Source organism: Puma concolor, chromosome D1, assembly GCF_028749965.1.
Source record: "Puma concolor isolate L17-30 chromosome D1, mPumCon1.1.hap2, whole genome shotgun sequence".
Lineage (NCBI taxonomy): Eukaryota > Metazoa > Chordata > Mammalia > Carnivora > Felidae > Puma > Puma concolor.
The window spans coordinates 62,474,516-62,501,464 of NC_141676.1; the positions used below are offsets into that span (position 1 = coordinate 62,474,516).

Below are 26,949 nucleotides of genomic sequence, written 5' to 3' on the forward strand. Positions count from 1 at the left end.
CTAGCAAATATTTTCAAACTTTAGGGGGATTTAGTGGACAGGAGTCAAGGTTGTCCTGCAATATGTACAGAGTCCTACATAACTAAGATTTTTCTGGCAATCTTCCAACTTTCTGCTTGATATTAATACAGGCGATCAGCGTAAAATTACCAACAATGCAGATCTGAGCTGGCTGAGAAACAATTACTTTTATCTAGTTTATATACTGGGTCACAGTATAAGGTTTTATTTAGAAATGACTTTTGAGCAAAAACATACGAAAATCACAATGGATGATTTTAAAGTTCCTCCCACTCGAATGGGCTTTGATTCAACTAACCCTAACCCTGATCACATAAAGTTTAATAGTGCAATGCAATTTAACCCAGCCTTTCTCTATCCTGCACAACAGAAAATGTTCTTTTGCTAGGTTATTCTGCCATTGGAAGACAGAAAATACAAAGTCAAGAAAAAAAATTTTTAAATATGTGTATCCCAGGGAGTTTCCTATCATGGAGGTCTAAATTTCTCTCTGTTTCTTTGAGGATTTCCAAGAAAATATTAAATAAGTATTTCGAATTGCTGTTTTTTTTTTATCTGTTCTCATAGCAGAACAAATATAGCTGAGTAGTTTCAAAATCCCAAGGGAATAGAGTAGAAAAGCCCACACAAATCTGACTCTAACTCCATGTAAAACACAGAGCAAGGAGAGAGTAAGGAGCAGTAAACCGAACAGTAGAAAAGAAGACAACAATGGAAAATTTATTTGACCTCCAAAGTTACCAAAGCACCCACATCCTATTTGACTCCCTTTTACCCTGTTTCCATCTTCTACTTTGTCCCCTCCTCCCCCACCTACATTTTCCCCTATTTCATTTACTCATAATCCCAGGAGGAAAAGTCAAGAACAGAATGTATAAAGATGAAGCATGGCACAGAAATCTAAAAGGTCTAAAATCAAAACAGCATGCCATTGCCCTGTTTACCCTAATCCGCAATTTCCTTTAAAGAGCATGAAGGAAAAGGAGACTACTTACCATCTGTAAGCTCCACGTAACCGGTGAATATCCTATTTTCTTTCTTTACTGCATTTAAGGGTTTATTGAGAGGCTATGCCTTTCATGACACATAGAATAAAGAATCAAAGAATCTCTGAGTTAGATGAGACTTTAATATAACTGCCATTAAGAAAAAAAAAAAAAGACCCTAATGCTTAAAAATGTTGTGTTAAATGCTAAGTCAAATGTCATACTGAAATAGTTTTTGGCAAGACTAATAGTAAAATCCAGATTTCTCAGTTTCTGGTACAATTATCTTTCTAATACACCAGGTTGCTCTATTTTTTTTTTTTTTCTTCCTGTCAGTAGAAACAACACAATAGGATTCAAAATGCTTTTTTAAAAAAGTCTATTAGTCTCTCCTAAGTATGGAATTCTGATTATATAAAACAAAACACAGAAACTAAATCTGTCATATAGTCCCCAAAGGTTGGTGGTTTTGTAGTTTTATGTTCCCTGTCAAGCTGTGTCTCAAAGGGGGTTGGTATCCTGTCACAGCAATTGCCCTGACATGCCATAGACTGCATCCCACATCTATAAAAACCAAAGCCAAGGAAAACAGGCACAATAAGCTATATTCTACTTTGCTGATTATGGTAGTTTTGAGAGTCTCCTGCTATTAACAAGCCATGTAAGTAGGTCTTTCAATGATTCAATAATCTCCAGTAAGTCGAGGTCATGTTTCCTTACTTTCCAATCGCTACAAATGTGTCTTGGTATACACTGAACTTCTAATATAAAAATAATCTTTCTTAAAATAAAGATCCATTTACATTCCAGAACACCCACTAGCTAGAACACCCACCCTCAGCCCTGTGAAAGGTTTCATTTTGGCAACTATTTGATCAGCAGAAAAGGAAGTTGTTAGCTCAGACTGTTTGTAAACAGTCCGCTTTCCTGCTGAGCAGTCGAGAAAGAGAGAAAGAACAAAGGAAATAACAAGAAAATGGGTTTGGTTGTCTGTAAGATCAGAGGGTGAGGCGGGGGCAAAACAAAAGGTGAATAAACAATGCTGCCTTACCTTTTTTTTCTTTCAGGAGAGAAACAATGCTAATTGCCAAAAGTCAAATTTGCTCCCAAATATGAAGGGGTAAGGGAAAATGTAGCAACCATTTTCTTCATTATCATTTAAAAAATATTACTTTTGCCATATTAGTTATCAGACTGGGGCTATAAAGACGGATATGACATGCTTCTAGCTTGTCCCATTTTCTAGCCCCTTTCCATGAGAAGGGACATCTATTGTCCAGAGTTAAGTCTCCAAACCACTTGTACGTATCAACTAAATGAACATCTCACATTTACTGAGGTAAAGGAAAAAGTGAGAACCCTAAGAGGAGGCGGGAGGGAAATATTCAAGCAATAAAGGCTAATTTGAAATATGACTTATCAGAAAAATTCCCCTTTAGCTCTTTCTGATCATAAAAACATTGGTTCCAAACCTTTTCGTCAACACTTTAAAACTTCTCTTTCGCTCCCTCCTTTCCATGTTTACCATCGCTACCAAGACCTGGTCTGTATCACTTCATATCTAGATTTTATGTCCATGATCTAGGTCCATGACCTACTCCTATCTCTCCCTCCTTCTACCCTATTCTTGATGCTTTCATCGAGCTTATAAATCCTCACTGGTTTTGCAGTGTGTCCTCTACTCTGTTCTAAGCTCCTTTACCTTTTCAGGCTTCTTTCTATTATTTTCAATTAAAACCTCTCAAAAACAGAAAAACATATTGAAAATACTCTTCAAACCTAACTGATCTTGTTCCCTCCATTTACCTTAGTCATTCTTACCCTCAGTGTTTGTTTTTGCTGTTCCCCGAGATATAATGCTTGACCAATCTTCTCCACCTAATCATTTACTGGTTTATAATGTTATTCAACTTTGTATGCACTCATGTCTTCCGTAGTTCCTTCCTGATAGGGACTATTTTATATTTCTTTTGTCCCTCCTAAAGGACTTGGCTACCACTAGACATAATGGACACTCAAATCTTTATAAAACAAAATTGCACCAAGCATCTTGAATCCTTGTCAAATTTCTAAGAAAGCCTGTCCCTTATGTCCCATACCTCCTCCCAGTATAAAAATTGAATCCAATCAACAATGTAAAAACATTTTCCTGCAGTTGCTGTGTGGAGCAAAGCAAGATGATGATACTTGGAACAGAAGGGCTTGGTCATTTTCACCTGTGACTGTGGTACTTAAGAACAAACTATTATAAGGCATATGAATATAAATGTCATCATTTTGGTGCTACTCAAACATCATCAAAAAAAGATTTGTATCATTTTTGGAGATCAAAGTGTCTCCTTAAGTCAACAATGCCATGGAATGCTTCCTTCAAGGATGGCAACCATAAAATAAGTGTCTGACTTTCAACAAAAATCCATTCCTCAAAACAATTAAATGGCATTGGCCCTAAAAAGAATAAGCTCAAAAGAGTTTTCTAGTGTTTATGAAGCTGACCTTTTCATTTGAGCACTTAACTAAATTCTAATGTCTGGACCAGAAACATTAAAGTTCATGTTAACCAAAAAAAAAAAAAAAAAAAAAGGAAAGTCAACTTCATACTTTAATTATTTAATGTATTCTAATTTAATTATTTAATTTTCAACAAAATGGATGGAGCTAGAGTATTATGCTAAGCGAAATAAGTCAAAGACAAATACCATATGATTTCACTCACATGTGGAATTTAAGAAACAAAAGAGCAAAGGAAAAAAAAAAAAGACAAACCAAGAAACAGACTCTTAACTACAGAGAAGGAACTGATGGTTACCAGAGGGGAGGTGGGGAGGGGAATGGGGGGAAATACAGGATGGGGATTAAAGAGTACACTTATCATGATGAAAAAAATTAAAAAAAATAAAATGATAAAAAATAAGCAATGGAAACAAGCATTTGTAGAAAAAAACAATCTCCTCCATATTAAAAGTTTAAAGGTTTTAACAGATGTGGACTCGCTATCATAACTACTAGGAAAATACAGGCCAGGAGTAGAGATGACAAAAACAACAACAACAAAAAATGTGCCTTGGTGCTGACATGCATAAACTACTTTCTAAATATATCCAGAATCCAACCACATTTTAGGATCTACCATTTCAACTCTGGTCTAAACCCCTATCATCTGTCTACCTGGATTACTGCATTAGATTCTTAAGTAGTTCTTCTTCTGTACTTACCCACCTACCATTTATTCTCCATACAGCAGAGTAATTTCATTAAAACAGATGTGATTTACATCATGCCTTTGCTTAGAACTCCCTAATGACTTTGCATCTCACTACAAGTTAAATTTCTCACAATGGCCTTTTGTAAAGCCCTCTATCTGAGGTTTCTAGTAGTAATCTTGATCATCACAATGATTAGGGAGAAGTATTGGTGTTTAGTGGGTACTATCAGTTTCAAATATTCCATGGAATATTCTTGTGAATTATGTGAATTTTGTTCTTTCAATATACTCTGAATTTTCCAGGATGCATCTTCCATGTTAATTAAGGGAAGCTTGCACTTTGGTGTAGAACTCTACACCAAGAATCATTCACTATATCACAAAATCCCATCATCATTAGCAACACATTTCATGGCTTTAGAGTCACTAATACAACATATCTATTTAAATCCTAATTTACAGCTCTCAAAGTGTGAGCAACTCTATATAATGGCTTGCCTATCTAGACTTGTCACACCACAGCATTCATACGATGAAATATGCAAATTATATTACTTTCACCTAATGTCTTCTTTATAAGGAAGCTGGGAACACTGTATTATTTTCTTTTTAAAATAAAGTGCTTAAAAGCTTCTATTATCTATACTTCAAGAGAAAAAGGGGTTATCACAATACACTTGTTATATTGCACCTTACGAAGTTAAACATCACAGCCCTAGATCACCTGCCCCTACCCCCAACCTGTTACACCACCAGTCTGAGTTCCCCTCGTTCACTACATCTACACTGGCCTTCATGGTTATTTCTTAAAAACTTTAGGCAGCTTCAGGCACAGGGCCTTTGTATTTGCTGTTCCTTCTGACTGAAGAATGTTCTTCCCCCAGGCATCAACATTACTCACTCACTCCCTCACATCCATCATATTTTTGTTTGAATATCTTCTGAGTCTTTTTCTGACCACCCAGTTTAAACCTGAATGCCCTTCCAATAACTTCCTAACCTCTTTTCCCCGACTTTAATTTATTCCACAGTACAAATCACCATCTGTTCTGATTATCCATTGCCGAGTAACACAGCACTCTAAACCTCAGTGGCTTAAAATAAACATCTACTGCTATCTTTCATGATTCTGTGGGTTGCTTAGGCTCATCTGGGTGGTTCTTGCTTGGGATCTCTCATGTGGTTACAGCCAAATGGTTGCTGGGACTGAAGTCATCTGAAGGTTCAACTGGGCTAGACATCCAAGATGATTTCTTCAACCACAAGTCTGGTACCTTAGCTGGGATGGCTCCAACAGCTGGGTGCTGGCCTGGAATCTTTGTCTTTAGCTTTCCCACATGACTAGTGTGGGCTAGCTCAAAGCATGATGGTCTCATGGCAGTCAGACTTCTCATACAGATGCTGCCTTCCCCTAGAGCTGACATTCCAAAAGACCAAAGGCAGAAACTAAGGTTTTGACCTAGCTAAGGAAGCTTCATTTCTATCTTGCTTTACTGGTTACACAGAAATGGCTCAAATGAAGTGTGGGAGGGGACAACAGAAGGGTTTTAACACTGGGAAGCAGAGTACACTAGGGAGCTACCTTTTGAGACAGTCACTACAATACCTAATACACTATATATTTTGCTCACCGTGCTTCTCTTTCTACAATTATTCATCGCAGAAAGTGAAACATAAAAATTAAGAGCAAAAATCAAAGACAGAAATATCAAAAAGAGTCACAAATTGCCTACTTTGTCCTGTGGACATCACTGACCACTCTAGCACCTAATTTCTCTTGTCAGAGAATTCTCCTAGCAGACTTACCAAACAAAATGTGAACTACATTTGACATTTAATAATTCTGTACAATTACCATATCAAATCCAATTAAATATTTAGTTATTCCATCTACAGTTTCATGTGTCAGCTTTATCTTCTGGATAAAGATTTGAGGACCAGCTCATTTTTATTATTTTTTAAAAGATTTTATTTTTAAGAAATCTCTACACCCAATGTGGGGCTGGTACTCACAATCCCCAAATCAACCAAGAGTCACATGTTCCATTGACTGAGCCAGTCAGGTGCTCCCCTGCTCATTTTAATTTAAAAAACAATTTTTAATAAAAATTCTCAACATGACACAATATGAAGCTGTGCTTATTAGTACATAACAGGGAAAAAAAACTGAACTAGCTAGTGAATTCTCCTAGTTGGTAGAGGCAAAAGAGTTATAGGTATAGGGGAGAAAAGGATGTTCACCATAATCACCTAGCTTTTAAGCCTGTTTCTACATTTGATGTCGTATATTTAAGAGTTTCTCCAAAGGCAGTAGCTTTTAATATTGACTGCACCTGGTAAACTTTAAAAATTCCCCAGGCTAGATGACATCTCAGACCAATTAATTTGGATTTCTGGGGGCACAGCCCAGGTATTCATACTTTTTTTTTTTTTTAATTTTTTAGAAATGTTTTTATTTATTTTTGAGACAGAGATAGAACATGAGCAGGGGAGGAGCAGAGAGAGAGGGAGACACAGAATCCGAAGCTGGCTCCAGGCTCTGAGCTGTGAGCACAGAGCCTGACACGGGGCTCGAACTCACAGACCATGAGACCATGACCTGAGCTGAAGTCAGATGCTTAACCGACTGAGCCACCCAGGTGTCTCATGGTATTCATACTTTTTAATGTTTCTAGGTGAATTAAACATGCAGTCAAGATTGAGAATCACTGCCTCAAATTCTCCTTTTTCCTTTACCTCCAGCAGTCTCTTCTAAACAAGGAGCATAAAAAAAAAAAAAAAAAGAACCAGTAAAAGATTTTAATTTTTTCAAAAGAAGGCAAAAAAGGGAGGAATTTTTTTTTTAAAGAAAAAAAAAAAAGGGCAGAGGCACCAAGTAAGATGTTTAAAAGAAATCCAAATGCATAAGCAATCACAATAAACATTAGTGGACTAAATTAAACAGGAAAAGGGCAAAGACTAAGTGATTTAATGTTTTCAAAAATCTAAACTATACGCTGTTTCCAAGATTACAATTTAAACATAAGACAAAATCAAAAGGTTAACAGTAAAACAATGAGTGATAGTAAAAAGCATGCCAAATACTGATCAAAACCGAGTTAGTATGGTGAAGTCAACATCAAACAAAATAGACAATGAGGCAAAAAACAGTGCTAGAATGAAAGAGGCCCACTATAAAACTGCACATTGATTTTAATCAACAAGTGGTTCTAAGTTTGTATATACCCAGTAACATAGCCTAAAGAACACATAAAGCAAAAACTATGAGAAAAAATGGAAAAAGTACCAGAGGATTTTAACATATCAGTAAATGGCAGATAAAGTATACTAAATATCAGTAAACATATTACATATCTGCATATACAATAATCTTGTTCTAATACATATATATTGAAAACTGTACCCAATAAATGAAAAATATACTTCCAAAGATAAACACAACATTTAATAATACAAAAAATATAAAGTGCCTAGCATTAAATATAAAAAGGTATTCATAATCTGTATAAAGAAAATGATTAAACTGTTTTGAAAAAGATTAAAAACTCCTAATACAGAGTGATCCATCATGTCCAGGGATAAGAATTTGATACCATAAAGATGCCAGTTTTTCCAAATTGATCTACAGAATCAGTGCTATTCCAATTAAAGGCCAGATAGAGTTCCTTTTGGGGCTTGTCAACATGATTGATTAATTTCTATGGAAGAGAAAAAGATCCAGGATAGCCAAGAAACTCCTAAGAACGGGTAGAAAGATTCTGACTACATGTTAAGATTTCTCAAATAGCTATAGCAATTGAGAGAGTGAGGTATTGGCATAGGAATATTCTGATAAACCACTGAATACAACATACAGAAACACACACATATGTGGAAACTTGATTTATGACAGAGTTGGCAACTGTGATCACAAGAAGAGAAACGAACTATTCAATAAACAGTGCTGAAACAGTTATCCATTAAAAAAAACCGGGACTCTTACATCATATTCAAAACTCAATTCCAGGTAGATTAAAGACATATGTATAATGCACAAGCTATAAAATTTTTAGGAGACAATAAAAGATTTCTTTAAAAAACTTTTTTAAATGTTTATTTATTTTTGAGAGAGACAGAGTGCAAGTGGGAGAGGGGACAGAAAGAGAGACAGAATCAGAAGCAGGCTCTAGGCTCCGAGCTGTCACCACTGAGCCTGAAACAGGGCTCAAACTCACAAACCGTGAGATCATGACCTAAGCTGAAGTTGGATGCTTAACCGACTGAGCCACTCAGGCATCCCAATAAAAGATTTCTTAAGCAAGATACAAAAGCACAGACCATAAAGGAAATGACTGAAGCTTGACTAAATTCAAATTAAGAACTGTTTATCAAAAGATACTATAAAGAAAGAGAAAATGCAAGCCAGAAACTGAGATAAAATATCTGCAACAATACACTCAACAAAGGGTAAATATTATCCAGAATATAAAAACACTGATATGAAAAGACAACACAATAGAAAATATTATAGAAAAAGAAATGAGTGGCCAATAACCATAAGAAAACATTCCCAACCTCAATATTTATCAGAGAAAATGACATCAAGATCCCATTTTACATCCTTGAGATTGGCGAAATTTTAGAAGACTAAAAATATCAGGTGTTGGCAAGGATGTGGAACAGCACACCCTACTGGTGGGAGTTTGAATACATTCTTCTCTTTCAGTAAAAATCTGGATTTATGTAGCAAAACTGAAACTATAAACATGCACTTCCACTATTTCGTAAATACTCTCGAAGGCATATTGGAATCACCCAGAGAGCCTTAAAAAATACTAATGCTTAAATCTTATTTCCCAGAGATTTGGATTGAATTGAAATATACAGAGGGGAAAAAAAAAAACCACACCAAAAACAAAAACCCAACTTATCACAGAAGAGAATGATTCCATTTGTATTAAGTTGAAAACCATGCAAAAAGAAACAATATTTTGCCTACAAGCACACCCATGTGGTAAAAAAATTTTTTTTATTTATTATTTTTTAAAGTTTATTTATTTTGAGAGAAAGCAGGAGCAGGAGAGGGATAGGTGGGGAGGGGAGAGGGAGGGAGGGAGGGAGGGAGGGAGGGGGAGAGAGGGAGAGAGAGAGAGAGAGAGAGAGAGAGAGAGAGAGAGAATCCCAAGCAGGCTCCAGTTATCAGTGCCTAATGCAGGGCTCAATCTCACTAACTGTGAGAACATGACCTGAACTTAAAAGACTCAGCTAGCCAGGCATCCCTAAAACTATTTTAATGTTTGTTTATTTTTGAGAAAGAGAGAGAGCAAGCACAAGCATGAGTGGGGGAGGGGCAGAAAAAGGGGAAAACAGGATCCGAAGTGGGCTCTGCACTGACAGCAGCCAGCCCAACATGGGGCTTGATCACAAACTGTGAGATCATCACCTGAGCTGAAGTCGACACTTAACTGACTAAACCACCCAGGCACCCCTAAAACTTTTTTTTTTTTAAAGCACAGGAAAACAAACATAAAATTGGCACAGTAGGAAAAGGGAGGGAGATGGAATGGGAAAGGCACAAAATGAGGGATCAAAGGTAATAACAATAACTACTTCTTAAGTTCAGTAACGGGTACAGGTGTATGCTTTACACTGCCTACATAGCTTGCATTATTTGATATCTACATGATATTTAATAAAATGAATTAAGAATTACTCATAGGTTACTTATACAAAAACAAGCAGTACTTAAAGCTCTTGTCAACCATAGGTTATCAGTAAATGTTGTTATTCTCCTTCCCCAAGGAAAATAAAAGGCTGTCTGGGAAGAATGGCCAAAAAGAAAAGGCAAGGATACTTTATTTTAGTGTGGTGCTCAGCCCTTAACAGTAGTCTGCTACCTCATGAAGAATCTTTAACTTCAAAACTTTAAAGTTTTGGTATCTTTCTCAAAAGCCAATTTCAGGAGTCCATGTGATGTGTACAAACAGCATTTACTTGACTGCCAAACAGTTCTTGTTTAAACTACAACTCTGTCCCTTAACTGTGTGGTCTTTGGTAAGCTGTTTTTTTTTGTTTTGTTTTGTTTTGAAATCTGAGCCTGGTTTCCTCATGTAAAAAAGAAAGAGAACTTACTCTACAAATATTTATGGAGCACCTACCACGTGCCAGAGAATGTACCAGGTATTATACAATAATGTACAAGAAACACACGGTATTTGTTCTCCCAAAGGCAAACAAATTCCTACTTCAAAAGGTTGCTGAAAAGATGATATAATATAAAGGAACTTGACATGGTGCCTGAAATATACTTGGTATTCAATAAATGTTATTTCTCTTTCTTTTTCTGCCTGGATTACTTAAAGCTAATAAAATGGGATTAGTCCTTTTAGAAAGCCTGTCTAGTGGTCTAACATTACAAAAAACACCAATGAAATAACATATATACAATCAAGTACTATAAAAGTATTAGTTGACTTAACATACTGTACAAAACATTAGATGTTATTAGTTTGATCTATCATCAGGGTAAAATACTGGCATCTGAATCAAAGTAAAACTATTTTAAAATTATGAACCCAAGCATAACTGGATTCAGATTTCACAGTGTTTTTATATTCTTAATGATTTGACTTAAAATGTATCCTTGTAATATCTGCAATTTTCTTTTAATATGTCTGGCTTTCAAAGTCACATTATTTTGGTGGCATTTATTATTCTGGATTTTGTTTTTCCCATTTAAAAATGTCTTGCAAATTCATTTGCTGAGAAGCAAAACGGAAATAACTTTGTAAGTCAAACAGCACTAACTAGCACAGTATTCACAAGAAAGGAGGATTAACAAATATTTACAAGATGAATCAAATAGTGCAATTTTAGTCCAGTTGTGTGGCTGATGAGATTAGATCATTTTAAGAACGTACTCTACTTGGTGGATGCTGTAGGATGGAAGAAATAGCTCAGTCTTCCGAATGAGACCTAGTAGCAGCAGGCTGTATGGGCTCACAGTCTGAGGGATTTTTCTTTTTTTTAAACTATGTGTTGATTCACAAAATCCTCACTTCACAGTGGAAACAGCAAAAACACAGTATCAAGTCAGTGCTCTTCTCAATGCCCCAGAAAGCAGATTTGCTTCTCTTAATCTACTGTGATATTTTCTTTCTTCTCTTTAATTAGTTTCATTGAAAAAGTAATGTATCTGGTTAAAATTGGAAAAGAAAAGTTAAAAAAATTTGGTAATACACTGACAGATGATTCATAAGAAATAGCACCCACGCATATTGCTGACAGAAATAAAGGCTGGTACAAACTCTCAAGAGAAAACGAGAACAGTGACTGCCTAGGGCAAGGAGAACTGGGTAGCTGAGAGTCAGGAGTGGAAGGGAAACTAATTTTTTACACACCCTTTGTCACTTGTGAACAACGTAACTTTTACATATTTTTGTTGTTGTTGTTTTTAAGTAATACAAGCAGATGATTAAAAATTCAAAGCACACAAAACAGTAGGCCCCGGGCCTGGGGCAAACACTAGTATGTATGACTCTTATCTATTTTCCTAGATATGTGTTGTAGGCATTTTTCACATGGCAGAAACTGGATGCCCCTAGCAGAAATGAACATTCTCGACAAAGAAGAAAAGGATTAATCTTAAAGTTGAAAGTTCTGCAAAGCTAAAAGCGCCCACAGAAAATATTCATCAAAACAAGTATCCTGGGTGCCTGGGTGGCTCAGTTGGTTAAGCGTCCAACTCTTGATCTCGGCTCAGGTCATGATCTCACAATTGGTAAGTCTGAGCCTCACGATGGGCTCTGCGCTGACAGTGTGAAGCCGGCTTGAATTCTCTCTCTCTCTCTCTCTCTCTCTCTCTGCTTCCCCAATTCTCCCCAATTCTCTCTCTCAAAATAGATAAATAAATTTAAAAAAAAAAAAAAAGCCCAAGTATCCAAATGTCCCACCAATGTCAGGTAGCGTGGAGGACACAATTCTTCCCCATAAGAAGTTTACAATCTACAAGAGGAAACAAAACAGATGTAAAAAAAACCCAGTAAAGAACAACTGAATGTCAAAATAGGCTATACAGCAACTGAACACAAGTACAACAGGATTTGGAAGAAGGAAAAGCTTCATGTTAGATGAAAAAGTTGTTCTGAAAAGAGGTTGGACCTGGGTTAGCCCTCATACCATCTTGAAGGTTTAAAAGAAACAGGTAAGAGTATTAAAAAAGTGCAAACATCAAGCAGAACCAAAATGATGTGTGTCATAAATGACTTAGCCATAAAAACATAAAAGAAGTAAAATTTCTGAGGTCCAGTAACTTACGGTTACCATTTCTAGAATGCACAACAGTTTGGAAAAGAGAAAGTTTTGTTTATTAAGTTTTGCATATTATTATCTTATTAAGTTTGCATATGAACTTTTATTTTTGAAAAGCAGTTTTAAGTTTTCATATGTGTCACTTAATCCTTACAACTTATAAGCATAGTGTCAATCACATTTTACAAGTGAGAAAACTGAGGATTGTGGTGGTAAAAAGTAGTTCAAAGTAACAAGTCTTTTTTCCTCCTTTTTAACTCTCACCTTTGGCATGACAGAGGGGTAGTTGCGCAGACCCACTCCTCAGTGAAACTGATGAAAGCTATAAAATAAAAAATAAAAAACACACCTTACCCTCACCTCAGCCATTCAAAGTCTCTGGGAATGGTCCTAAGGACATATTGCAAATGAAGAAACATCTATTCAAGAAAATCTACCAAAACTTGGTAAGGACAAGTGGTGTTTGAATGACAACCCACTCCCCCTCCCTTCCCCATCACAGCTCAGCATGACAGAAACTCCACTCCAGATAGATAAAACAGCCAATGAAAGAAGGCTTTTTTAAACCTCAGCTCCCAGCTGGAGGACTACCTTAGCAGGAGGGACAGCATGCCAGCATTTCTCACCTTCTCCACAGCTACCTACTGCTGAAGCTAAGTTCTGGGTGAATGTGGCCAAGAGGTAGGGTCTCCCTTCTTCTGCCCAGTCCCTGCTGATCAGAAGGAGGCTCGGCCTTGGGCAAGGCACTAAGAATACTGGGCCCTGATTCTCTTGCCCAGCCTCACAAGGTGTGGGTTCCACACTTGGAGAGGCAAGCCGAGGAGACGTGGGGCTGCCACCCACTCCGTGGAGCTCGGTTGCTATATCGGCATGTCACTTAGAGAGAAGTGTCCATTGTCCCTGCCTCCAGTACCACAGCCTGGTTCAGGGATTTTGCCTAGGGATAGAAGCAGGCTATAAAAGCACTTTCAATTCTTTTTTAAAGAAACCAACTTCATTTGCAACAGAGTATGGAGAAGTTCAAACCTAAGTGTACTCTTAAAAAATGCTTGTGCTAAAAGGCTAATGCTAGCTATGGACAGATTCACTGGAGACAAAGACTAAACTGCAAACCTGAGAGATCGCAGGGAGGAGACTTTGTGGGCTCAGGATACATTCAAACACTGACTTTTGGAAGTACACCTTTAAAGGGGCCTGAATTTGACTGGCTCAGTCTGTGAAGCAATTTATGCTCCGGAATATTGTTGAAAACAATAGTGCAATCACCTGGAATTGGTGGAGTTTAAGAGCTGGGTGTGCTATGGGAAAGAGATGGCCAGAGAGTCCAGCCAGAATCAATGCCATCTCTGGGAGATTATGGGCATACCAAGGCTGTGCCACCCAGGGGCAACATCAGAGGCTTCATTCACACTGCTGGAGAAATGGAGGGAATAGACTTGTTTGTAGAATAGAAAAAGAACTCCTATACTCAACAACAAAAAGACAAATAAGCTAATTAAAAAATTGAAAAAAGACTTAAGTAGACACTTCTCCAAAGATATACAAATGACCAACAGGCACATGAAAAGATGCTCAACATTCTTTGTCATTAAGGAAGTGCAAATCAAACCCACAAAGAGATACTGCATCCATTAGAATGGCTATAATCAGAAACTGAAAATTACAAGCATTGGCGATGATGCAGTGAAACTGGAACCCTCACACACTGCTGCTGGGAATATAATATGGTGCGGCCACTGTGGAAAATTAATTTGGCAGTTTCTCAAAGAGTTAAACATAGAATAGTCATATGACCCAGCAGTTCCACTCCTTGGTATATACTCAGAAGAACCGAAAACAAGTGTTCAAACAAAAACTTGTACACAAATATTCAGAGCAGCATTATCAATAACATCCAAAGGTAGACACAACCTAACGTCTACCAGTGAATAAATGGTTGAACAAAATATGGTATATCCACACAGTATAATATGACTTAGTAATAAAAAGAAATGAAATTCAGATACATGCTACAACAGAAGCCAGACACAAAAGGCCACATATTGTATGATTCCATTTGTATGAAATTCCAGAACAAGAAATCCATAGAGCGAAAAAGGAGATTAGAGGTTACTGAAAGGGCGGGCCTACGCCAGCCGACTCCATCTTGTTCTGTGTCCTTCACCTTGACCACACCTCCTCCCCTTGAGTAACCCCCCCTCACCTGCCTAACAGGACTCGGACCCTTCCCCAGCCAATCGGCTGAGGCCATAGCCATTACCTCACCAACTGCCCCCAGGCCCCAATAAAACCTTTGTCCTTTTGAAACTTGCTCTCTTTCCCTGGTATCTCACCGCTGCGTCGGTGCAGGTAGGGGATTGAGCTTGAGCTAGCTCGAATAAAGGCTCTTTGCTTTTATATCGGACTCGGCTCCCTAGTGGTCTTTGGGGATCACGAATTCTGGGCATAACATTTGGGGGCTCGTCCGGGATCCCCAAGAACCCCGAGGGACCCCTGACCCGGAGAGCCTGACTGGCCATGGTTAGTGTCTGTTTGTTCTGTCTTTTCTGTGTGAGCTCATTTCTGGAATTCTGGTAGTGCCCGACGTGGTCTAAGTGGACGCACTGGAGGACCACGGGCCGGGAGTTTCGGAAGACGTTCCGATTCTCCCTTCTGGAGGGACGTGGAATCCCCTCAAAGGTCTGAGACGAGGCGGGTCGCTCCCGCTGGTCGGCGTGAGGCCGTCGTCTTTGGAGGGACGTGGAATCCCCTCATCGGTTTTGGAGGGACATGGAATCCCCTCAAAGGTCTAAGCTAGCTTGCAGTTTTGCTTCCATGGAGTTGGAAGACTTTCCAGGGGCCCTCTGTTTGTCTGTTTTTGTGTTTCTCTGTTTTGTTCTGTGGACTTACTGGACGGACGTTATGGGACAGACTCAGACTACTCCTCTAAGTATTATGATTGATCACTTTAAGGATGTGAGGGGAAGAGCTAACAACCTCAGTGTGGAAGTCCGAAAGGGTCGGTTGCAGTTTTTTGTTCTAGCGAGTGGCCAACTTTCAATGTCGGATGGCCACCAGAGGGGACCTTTGACCTCCCTACCATCCACCGAGTCAGGAGTATCATCTCTCAGCCTAAGGCGGGCCATCTTGATCAGCTCCCTTACATTATCACTTGGCAGGACCTTGTAGAAGACCCACCCTCTTGGCTTAAGCCCTTCCTAACCCTGCTCCCTCCAGAGCCAAAACCCATTCTTGCTTTGCAGGAGACAGAGAAGAGGAAAAGTCTTACCCAGCCTTCAGCACCCCTCTACCCTGTCCTACAGGGGGGTACTGAAGAAGAATTAATTTTTCCTCCCCCATATAACCCCTCTAGGATGCCGGAAGAACACCATCCTCCCCCTCCGGGGGAGGCAGACGCTGTTCCGAGAGCGGGAGGTGGAAACGCTCCAGGGGGAATCCCGCCCTTTGCCAGACAAAGGGCTCAGAGGGGGCAATCCGCCTCCGCCGCCGACTCCACTATTCTGCCCCTGCGAGCCACCGGACCCCCAGACACGGAGGGGAATCAGCCCCATCACTATTGGCCTTTCGCCACTAGTGACCTCTACAATTGGAAAGCTCAGAATCCTAAGTTTTCCGAGAAACCGGCAGGGCTTATTGATTTATTAGACTCTGTTCTTTTTACCCATCAGCCCACGTGGGATGATTGCCAGCAGCTTTTGCAGGTCCTGTTCACGACTGAAGAAAGAGAAAGAATCCTCAGTGGGGCCCGAAAACTAGTTCCAGGCGCAGACGGAAATCCCACCACCAACCAGGCTCAGATAGATGCCTCCTTCCCCTTAACTCGGCCCCAGTGGGATTTCAACACGGCAGAAGGTAAGGAGAGGCTCCGGGTCTACCGCCAGACTCTAATGGGGGGTCTCCGAATGGCTGCTAGAAAGCCAACCAATTTGGCCAAGGTAGGAAATGTACAACAGGGAAAAGATGAATCTCCGGCTGCCTTTTTAGAACGGATCATGGAGGCATTCCGTACCTATACCCCCATGGATCCAGAGGCTCTGGAAAGCAAGGCAGCTGTTATCATGGCCTTTGTAAACCAATCGGCCATAGACATTAGGAGAAAATTACAGAAAATAGATAGACTAGGAGAAAAAAGTCTGCAGGACTTACTGGTGGTAGCCGAAAAGGTATATAATAACCGGGAGCCTCCTGAGGACAAGCAGGCTCACGCCATGGCGGCTGCCAGCAGTAAGCAGACTCGAGACCTGGCCAGAATACTACTAGCTACCACTGCTGACTTCCCCGAGGAATGAGACCGCCATCTCCAGCAGCTGGCAGACGACACAAGAAAAGGTAAAAGCACCAAGGGGGGGAAGCAGAGGCTGCAGAAGGATCAGTGCGCATACTGCAAGGATATAGGGCATTGGGCCCGAGATTGTCCAAAAAGAGCTGGCGGGAAGGGAAGCAAGACTGATCGAGTAAAAGTCCTAGAGCTGGATGAACTAAGTAATTAGGGGAGTCAGGGTTCGGACCCTCTCCCCGAACCCAGGGTAACTCTTAAAGTGGAGGGGACCCCTATTGACTTCCTTGTCGACACCGGAGCACAACATTCGGTCCTCCGCACCCCACAAGGAAAACTAGCTAGCAAGAAATCCTGGGTACAAGGGGCAATTGGTATGAGCCAGTATTCATGGACTACCCAAAGAACAGTAGATTTGGGAACGGGCCGGGTATCCCACTCCTTTATGGTAATACCAGAATGCCCCTACTCGCTGTTAGGACGGGACTTACTGACCAAGATTGGAGCTCAGATAACTTTCAGACAAGGGGGGCCCTCAGGTCACCGATGGCAAGGGCCACCCCATCCAGGTCCTGACCATGAAACTGGAGGATGAATACCTCCTCCACCAGGAGGTGCTCCCGAGAGAGAATAATATAGACAGATGGCTACAAGAATTCCCCTCGGTTTGGGCAGAGACGGGGGGGGGGGGGGGGGGGGGGGGATGGGACTAGCCGCTCACAGGACCCCAGTCCTGGTAGAGCTCAAGCCAAGAGAGAGTCCGGTAAGGATCAAACAATACCCCATGTCTCAGGAGGCCCGGAAGGGGATCCAGCCACACATCCGGAGACTACGAAGCCTAGGGGTACTAGTTCCTTGCCAGTCTGCCTGGAACACCCCCTTACTGCCGGTCAAAAAGCCTCACACAAATGACTACCGACCGGTACAAGACCTCCGGGAAGTAAATAAGAGGGTCGCGGACATACACCCAACTGTTCCTAACCCATATACTCTCTTGAGCTCCTTGGCGCCCTCCAGGGTCTGGTATAGTGTACTAGATTTAAAGGACGCCTTCTTCAGTCTGCCGCTGGCACCCCAGAGCCAACCCTTGTTCGCCTTCGAGTGGCATGATCCGGAGGAGGGCTACAGTGGGCAACTCACCTGGACACGGCTACCTCAGGGATTTAAAAATTCACCCACCATCTTCGACGAGGCACTACACGAGGACCTGGGTGAGTACAGAAGGGAGCACCCTGGCCTCACCCTTCTACAGTATGTAGATGACATCCTGATTGCTGCGGACACGGCCAAAGACTGTGAGCGAGGGACCCAGGACCTGCTGGCTACCCTGGGGGCCTTAGGATACGGGGCATCCACGAAGAAGGCTCAGATATGCAGGGAGAGGGTAAGTTACCTGGGATATATCCTGGAGGGCGGACAGCAGCGGTTATCAGAAGCCAGAAAAGAAACTGTCCTAAAGATCCCTACTCCCACCTCCCGAAGAGAAGTGAGGGAATTCCTAGGATCAGCCGGCTACTGCCGCCTCTCGGTTCCAGGTTTTGCTGAGATCGCCAGGCCCCTATATGAAGCTACCAAAGAGGGGAAAACATTTAAATGGGCTGAAAAAGAAGAAACTGCCTTTAATCAGTTAAAAAAGGCCCTCCTAAGTGCCCCAGCCCTGGGCCTACCAGACATTACAAAGCCCTTCCACCTCTTTGTAGACGAATATAAGGGAATAGCAAAAGGGGTTCTAACTCAAGCCTTAGGCCCCTGGAACCGTCCAGTGGCTTACCTGTCTAAGAAACTAGACCCAGTGGCTGCCGGCTGGCCGCCATGCCTAAGAATTATTGCAGCGACAGCACTCCTAGTCAAGGATGCAGACAAACTGACCCTAGGACAGGAGATCTGGATCACGACCCCACACGCCATTGAAGGGGCCCTGAAACAGCCTCCGGATAGATGGATGAGCAACACACGTGTGACTCATTACCAGAGCCTCCTACTCAACCCTCCAGGAGTGCGGTTCCACCCCAGTGCAGCCCTCAATCCTGCAACCCTGCTGCCCGACCCTGACCTAGGTGCTCCATTACATGATTGTGCAGGAATCCTGGAACAGGTACATGGATTCCGGATGGACCTGACCGACCGGCCCCTCCCCGATGCTGAGGCTACTTGGTTCACTGATGGCAGCAGCTTTGTGCGAGACGGACACAGGTATGCGGGTGCAGCGGTGGTCACCGAAACGGACACCGTATGGGCGGAGGCTCTACCCTCTGGAACGTCAGCCCAGCGAGCAGAGCTCATAGCCCTCACCAAGGCACTGATGCTGGGAGCTGGAAAACGGCTTAACATCTACACAGACAGCCGTTATGCATTTGCCACAGCTCATATTCATGGGGCAATTTATCAGGAGAGGGGGTTACTGACGGCAGAAGGACGGACTATAAAAAATAAGCAGGAGATACTTAACCTGCTTACAGCCTTATGGCTTCCTGCCAAGCTAGCCATTATCCACTGCCAAGGGCACCAAAAAGCTGATAACCCAGTAGCTAGAGGTAATCGAAGGCTGACCAGGCAGCCAAGGCAGTAGCCCTTACTCCAGTCCCCACCATGACCATACAACTACCAGACCCGGGAGACCCAGTTTTACCAGACCAGCCCAAATACTCCCAGGAGGAGTTACAGCGGATCAAGAAACTCCCTATGGCCCAGGAGATAAAGGGATGGTGGTATACACATAACAAGGAGCTCGTGTTGCCAGACCAGCTCGGAGTCTCAATATTAGAGCACATGCATCGGTCTACTCACATGGGGGCCCGAAAATTAAAAGACTTAATCCGACATGCCGGAATTAAGATTCACCAACAGGACACCAAAATAGAGCAAGTTGTATCTGCCTGCAAGACCTGCCAACTCACCAACGCGAGGGCCACATCAAATAAAAAAGGAACCAGGCTCAGAGGCACCAGACCGGGAGCCCAATGGGAAGTCGACTTCACTGAAGTCAAACCAGGAAAGTATGGTTTTAAATATCTTTTAGTATTTACAGACACCTTCTCTGGCTGGGTGGAGGCATACCCAACCAAGCATGAAACGGCTCAGACGGTGGCTAAGAAGCTACTAGAAGACATCTTACCCAGGTATGGTTTTCCTGCCATGGTAGGATCAGACAATGGACCAGCTTTTATCTAGCAGGTAACACAGGCAGTAGCCAAGGCGGTGGGGACAAACTGGAAATTACATTGTGCTTATAGGCCCCAGAGCTCAGGACAGGTAGAAAGAATGAATAGAACCCTAAAAGAGACCCTTACCAAATTAACCATGGAGACTGGAGGGGACTGGGTGACTCTCCTACCGTACGCCCTTTACCGGGTTAGAAACACTCCTTACACTCTGGGTTTTACTCCCTACGAGATCATGTTTGGCAGGCCACCCCCTGTTATTCCCAGCCTTCGAGCTGAACTTATTGCTGAGTTTAAAGATCAAGAACTTTTTCTTTCCTTGAGCGGGCTCCAGAGGGCGCACGAGGACATCTGGCCGCGCCTCCGTGCCATCTACGAGGCTGGCCCGATCCCGACACCTCATCAGTACAGGCCGGGAGACTGGGTCTACGTCAAGAGGCACCACCGAGAGACTCTTGAGCCGCGCTGGAAGGGACCCTACATCGTGGTGTTGACAATCCCCACCGCTCTCAAGGTAGACGGCATCGCGACCTGGGTCCATCACACCCACGCTCAGCCAGCGGACCCCTCCTCGATCCGGAAGGACGTTGTCACGCGATGGGCCATCAGTCAGGACCAACACAACCCGCTCAAGCTCAAGCTACAGCACATTTGACCTACCTAATATTGGTAACTCTGTTAACTCTGCTTGTCATTGCTCATGCTGCCGGGAGTACCCACGCCCCCCAAAACATCACCTGGCAGATCATAGACACCAGCTCGGGGACAACACTTAATCAGACGTCTCAGAGCCACCCCAGGGACACTTGGTTCCCAGAACTTTGCGTAAACCTCCAAACTCTGTTCCCCTTGTCACCATAAATGCAGCCGGTCCCATGATCGGGTCCCTAAGCTACATGACAAGGGGGGAATGAAAAGGCGGGCCTACGCCAGCCGACTCCATCTTGTTCTGTGTCCTTCACCTTGACCACACCTCCTCCCCTTGAGTAACCCCCCCTCACCTGCCTAACAGGACTCGGACCCTTCCCCAGGACCCTTCCCTGGCCAATCGGCTGAGGCCATAGCCATTACCTCACCAACTGCCCCCAGGCCCCAATAAAACCTTTGTCCTTTTGAAACTCGCTCTCTTTCCCTGGTATCTCACCGCTGCGTCGGTGCAGGTAGGGGATTGAGCTTGAGCTAGCTCGAATAAAGGCTCTTTGCTTTTGCATCGGACTCGGCTCCCTACTGGTATTTGGGGATCACGAATTCTGGGCATAACAGTTACTAGGGGGAGAGGGGAATCAAGAGCTTCTGCCACAGAGCTTCTGTCGGAGTGATGAAGAAGTTTTAAGAAATAGATAGTAGTAACGGTTGTATAGCACTGTAAACAGAACTAATGGTATTGAATTGTACACTTAAAAATGGTTAGGGGCGCCTGGGTGGCGCAGTCGGTTAAGCGTCCGACTTCAGCCAGGTCACGATCTTGCGGCCCGTGAGCTCGAGCCCCGCGTCGGGCTCTGGGCTGATGGCTCAGAGCCTGGAGCCTGTTTCCGATTCTGTGTCTCCCTCTCTCTCTGCCCCTCCCCCGTTCATGCTCTGTCTCTCTCTGTCCCAAAAATAAATAAACGTTGAAAAAAAAAAATTAAAAAAAAAATGGTTAAAATGGTAAATTTTATGTTACATGTATTACCACACAAACACAAAAGCAAACCAATCTAATGCCAAACTTCAATATACAGTGTAAGACGCAGCATGAAAATCTTAGTATGAGACTCCCCACTGTATGAGATTCAGCTATGAAATTACACATCTTCTTGGGTTTCACTTAATAGGCTTACACCTTCAGTTCATTCTTAGCTTTAAAAAGTATTTAAATGTGTAATTTCTAGGCTTGAATAATATTCCTATTATATGAAGTATTACTTTTAGATTTTCTCAGCCTAATTTAATTTCACAATGTGTGACCATTTATCTATCACGCTTTGGCATAACAGAATTGTAATTTTAAAAACTTAAATGTGAATTACACATTTACATATAAATTGCAAATGGTCAAAAGCAAAAAGCAAACAATGAAATACAACTTCATACCCTCTGGGTATGGCTATGTTTAAGAAACAAAAAAACAAAAACAGAAGGGCAATAATAAGGGTTGGCAAAGATGTGGAGAAACTGGAACCCCATTCACTGTGGGTCGTAACGTACGATGGTGCAGTCACTTTGGAAAATGATTTGGCAGCTTCTCAAAATATTAAACACAGGGTTACCATATGACTCAGCAATTCCACCCAAGAGACATGAAATCATATGTTCATCGAAATGTTTTCACAAATGTTCATAGTAGCATTATTCATAACAGCCAGAAGGTAGAAACAACCCAAATACCAAACAACTGCCAAATGGATAAACATAATGTTGTACATCTACACAACAGTATACTAGTTGAATGTGAAAGGGAATGAAGTACCGATAAATGCTACAGCACGAATGAACTTCAAAAACTTCATGCTAAGTGAAAAAAAAGCCAGAAATGTTATATGATTCCATTTACATGAAATGTTCCCCAAAAGACAAATCTATAGAGAGCAGTTTAGTCGTTCCCTAAAGCTGGGGTTGGGAATGCGAAGGGACTGCTAATGGGTACCAGGTTTCACTTTGGGGTGATGAAAAGGCCTAAAATTAGATTGTAGTAACTGATGGCTGCACAATCTGGTGAATATACTAAAAACCATGGAACTGTATGTTTTAAGTGGGTAAATTTTATGGTATGTAAACTATATCTCAATAAAGTTCTTTTAAAAATCTGCTCCATCTTTTCATTCCTATAGCTATCCAAGTTTATTTTCTATCATTTACCAATATGAACCTTCTAATTTGTCCACCCAGAGTCCAAGGAAAACCCCACACTCAATTACTTGACTCTGCTCATAGTGTTCCCCTATGAGGAATATTCTCCCTAGGTTACACTCAAGTCACAAATTCATTTTGAAGATTTTCCTGACCAAGTTAATCCTCATGGACCTAATTTTCCTCTAGATTCCATGCCACTTGTAATTGGTAACACTGTAACCTCAAATACATACATAAAGCAGTTTCATCTTAGAGAATGAACAGCTAATTTTTGTCATAATCTCTAATTCTTGGCTTTAATCTCTTTTACCTTCTCAGGGACGAGCTAGCATCTTGACCACAGGTGGTACAAATGTCTGCTGAATAACATACACATGCCTTGAATGCAACTTCCTCCATATGTGTTCAGTAGTACCAAAACCTTAACAAATATCCAAAGTCTTAAAGCAGGAAACAGAAGTGAAGAAAAAGGAACTAAAATGCTGGGACATGCTATCACTTCTCAAGAGTGTATTAGAGAAGCATGCGTTCCTATAGTGCATTTCAAGATGGCCATTTACTATTGTCCTCAAACTTGGGTGTGGACTGGGCATGCTTAACTTTAAATAGTTACTGACACTTCATTGTTGTCACAGTAAAAAAGAGCACTATAAAGAGAAGGAAGAATTTAAATATGCAACTCTACTTCCTCCTAACAGTGGGGTGCCAAGATTCAAACCCCAGTGCCTTTACATGCAGTCGGAAGAAATTAACACAATGACCCTTGGAATTAGTACTGAACAGAGGTGTCTGAGGCGGGAATAAGAAGGAGCACTGCTTTCAAAGGACAGAGGGGCAGCAGGGGCAGAAGACAAGTCTTAAACACCAAACTTCTAAAAGCAACAAAGACAGCAGGTCATAGCAGAAAAGCCACCAATTGCTGAAACCTGATCTAAAGCCTGACTGCAGGAGCCTACAAAATTTCAGAGCATTTCTTTCTGGTATCCTGTATAGGCAAGTCTAATTCCACTATATGAAATTCTTTAACCTGGCCCTGAAATGACACAAACACTGAACACTTCTCATTTGTTTAGCTTCAGAAATATCTATCTTTCCCTTCTCCTGTATTTATACTTATCTGGTAGCTTGCCTTATATTGTTTAAAAGCCAAAACACACAGACTATAATCATTCAGACTTGCTTATGGGATTTCCCTGGTAGCAAAGCAGTTATCTTCAAATGTATCATTATTTCAGTTTATTACAGATTTTTTTTACTTGTTTAATTTGGGTCTCTTTAATAATTACCTTCTTATTTGTAAAGACTCCTTTAAATTATACTTTCTTTCCCTGTCATTTGGTTTTTAATATTCGGTTGCTTAGAATAAGGGACTATGACATGTAGTTAAGGTGGGTAACTCTTCTTCACTTCAGTATTCAGAAGACTATTAAGGTGCGGAGAAAATACACAACATAAATGCTTAAAGAGAATGTTTTTCATAATGTAGGTATTGTTCTTTTATCATTTGCTACCTTTTTTTAACTCATATTTATAGATGCTAACACTACCAGTTTAAATGTTCAATGAAGAACTTTTATTTTGCGTTTTTGCAAAACTATCAAGATTTCTTCAAACTATGTATGAATACAGACAGCATTTGATTATCATTTTGAATAATGCCTTCAACACATCAGGACAACTTCTCCCAGTGAATACTTTGTTCAATAATAAGAGAAAGCACCATTATCAAGAGTCAGGATGTTCAGAACTAGAGCAGAACAATTATATACAGGTCTTGCCATTTAATGGAATCACCCAGATGTATAAATAAGAATTCTGGCTTCTTAGAGATAAAGAAATCACTGAATAAATGAAAGAAATATAAAAAGCACCACTTATCAACATAATTTCTCTTTGTGTATTATTGTATTACTGGCCAATGATTTTAAACAGGCTGTGAAATTGGTAAATGAATGACTTTCAACTGCCTACAAGTAAAAAAAAAAAAAAAAACAACTGGTAACTTTCAAATAATGTGCAACAAGGGCAAGCTGACAATGCCTGGCATATACCAGGAGCTCAAAAAATTACTGCTGAACAAAGAATTAAAATTGGAGCATTCATGGGGTACCTGGGTGGCTTAGTTATTAGTTAAGCGTTCAACTTCAGCTCAGGTCATGATCTCCCACTTCGTGGGTTTGAGTCCTGCGTCTGGTTCTGTGCTGACAGTGCAGAGCCTGTTTGGGATTCCCCCTTTCTGCCCCCCCCCCCCCCCATTCGTGCTTTCTCTATCTCTCAAAATAAATGAATAAACTCTAAAAGATAATTAAAAAAAAATCAGAGGCTTAATGAAGCATACGTGAGGTATACATTTCTCATGAAAACATGTTTTTAAAAGACTTTGGAGAAGAAAATATCCACATGTATACTTTCTTATTTTATCTTTTAAAATATGACTCATATCCAAAAATATTAACTAGGGCTTAACATGCACAAAAGGGATCTTAAAATCTTTATTAATCTCTTCAGGGTTTTCTAGTTCACCAGTTCATAGTTGTAGAAGGAAAGCAAATGATGTACTAAATTAAAGACCCATTCCTTTGAGTCACAATGCAAGTAAGATAGCCAGTAGGACAGGAAATCAGAGAGGTTTGAATTTTCTATGTATGTTTTTTAAGGATTACTACTGACAACATTTCAGGTTCTAGTCATGGTCTATCCATACAACTCTTATTAAATTTAAAGCAAACCCTCAAAAGAACAATATTGAAGAGCAACCTATCCTTCAAGATGAGAAGCACAACTTACTTCAACTTGGAACAGTTCTCCAGCCCCTTCACAGTCATTGGATGTGATTATTGGAGTATGAATATGGACAAAGCCACTGTCCTGGAAAAAAAGAAAACCCACTTTTTTTTCAGTACATGTGTACATGAAACAACTCTATTATACTATTAAAAGAGCACTAAGAGATTGCCATATCAAATCCCTAACCCCCCAAATGTAACTATTGAGATATCAAGCTGAGGGTTCCACTGTACACAGCAGCACAAAGAATTTTAAATCAAAAACTGACTTAGACATTACCTAATCCAGTATCACTTCAAAACAGCATCAGAAACTGAGGCCCAGAGAGATTTAATGAAAAATTCACATATCTAGTCAGTGGCAGAGAGAGCCAGGAGTGGAACCTAGGCCTGCAGGGTCTCTCTGGTGCTGTTTTTTCTTCCCACTTCTCTAGCACACTAGTAGTGATTTAACATACACACACACACTTAAGGCTAATGCATAATATTGCTGCCTGTATTGCTAAGGGACTACAAATGATCAATATGAAGTGCAGCTGTTTTGGAATGAGACCTCTAATTGTCACAAACCACCAAAAAGGAGAAAAATTAAAGTTGACAAATAGGGATTGGAGAAATACATGGCAAAAAAGGCAGAAATGATTTTTAGGAAGTCTGTCATTAAATTGATGGCACAGCACACTACACATGGCACAGGCATTGCACTTCCTTTCCCTCAAAGATTCTGAGCAGCAAATCCATCCATTACTGAGGCGCCAATTGCAATTCTTCCGCTCCAACGTCTGAACTATTTCCATTAGTGAACCACAAAAGCTGTTTGCTAGTTGGATTGAAATAACCCAGCAACTTCAAGGTTATGCTTCTTTCATTTTGACTATGGATGTAGGCAAAAGGTTACATTCCGTGTAAATGTTGCAGGTGGGCGTGGAGGTAGCACAAGTGAACATATGCTGCAGAGGCAGAATAGTACGTGTTTCACACAAAAATTTGGGTCTTGAAATCAATACAATAAATTCATACATACACATTTAATCTCTGCCAAATTCTGTGTATCACTGGTGTAATGTAAAATGTCTCTAGTGCATCACACTAGGGGCCTCCCAAATTTGCCCCTTCCTTCCTAAAAAAGGTTGAATTCAAGTATCCTTGCTATGATACAAAGTGCCCAGTTAACTTGTCTTAGGATGTAGAATGATTAAATAAATATTCACACTATAAATTAGGAGTCTCAGAAAATATTCAAATAGGTACTTAAACTGGGAGCCATGTGCCTAGAGGTGCCACACAAAGCACATTATAGACAATGAATGAAATATAATCAATAACATTACTGCATGAAATTTTTATCTCCTAGGAACCAAGAATTATGGACATGAATCATTTATTCCACATG

At 41.0% G+C, this 26,949-nt stretch overlaps 2 protein-coding genes across 9 annotated transcripts in view; one reads left to right on the plus strand and one right to left on the minus strand.

Moving 5' to 3' along the window:
• Positions 1 to 26,949, minus strand: part of NARS2 (asparaginyl-tRNA synthetase 2, mitochondrial) — a 139,646-nt gene that overhangs the window by 100,198 nt on the left and 12,499 nt on the right. For all 8 annotated transcript variants that reach the window (XR_015241125.1, XM_086678418.1, XM_086678420.1 and 5 more), the window contains one exon: positions 25,558 to 25,638. Coding sequence is in view for 7 of the 8 variants with exons in the window: in XM_086678418.1 (XP_086534544.1) it covers positions 25,558 to 25,638 (81 nt within the window). In the remaining variant the exon portion in view is untranslated. The remainder of the gene's footprint in view (positions 1 to 25,557; positions 25,639 to 26,949) is intronic.
• LOC147576779 (uncharacterized) lies at positions 15,383 to 20,703 on the plus strand. The gene is given in 6 exon segments (XM_086678417.1): positions 15,383 to 15,508; positions 15,511 to 17,315; positions 17,317 to 17,457; positions 17,460 to 18,161; positions 19,613 to 19,896; positions 20,263 to 20,703. Coding segments are annotated over 6 exon segments (3,369 nt in total). The 5' UTR covers positions 15,383 to 15,402; the 3' UTR covers positions 20,594 to 20,703.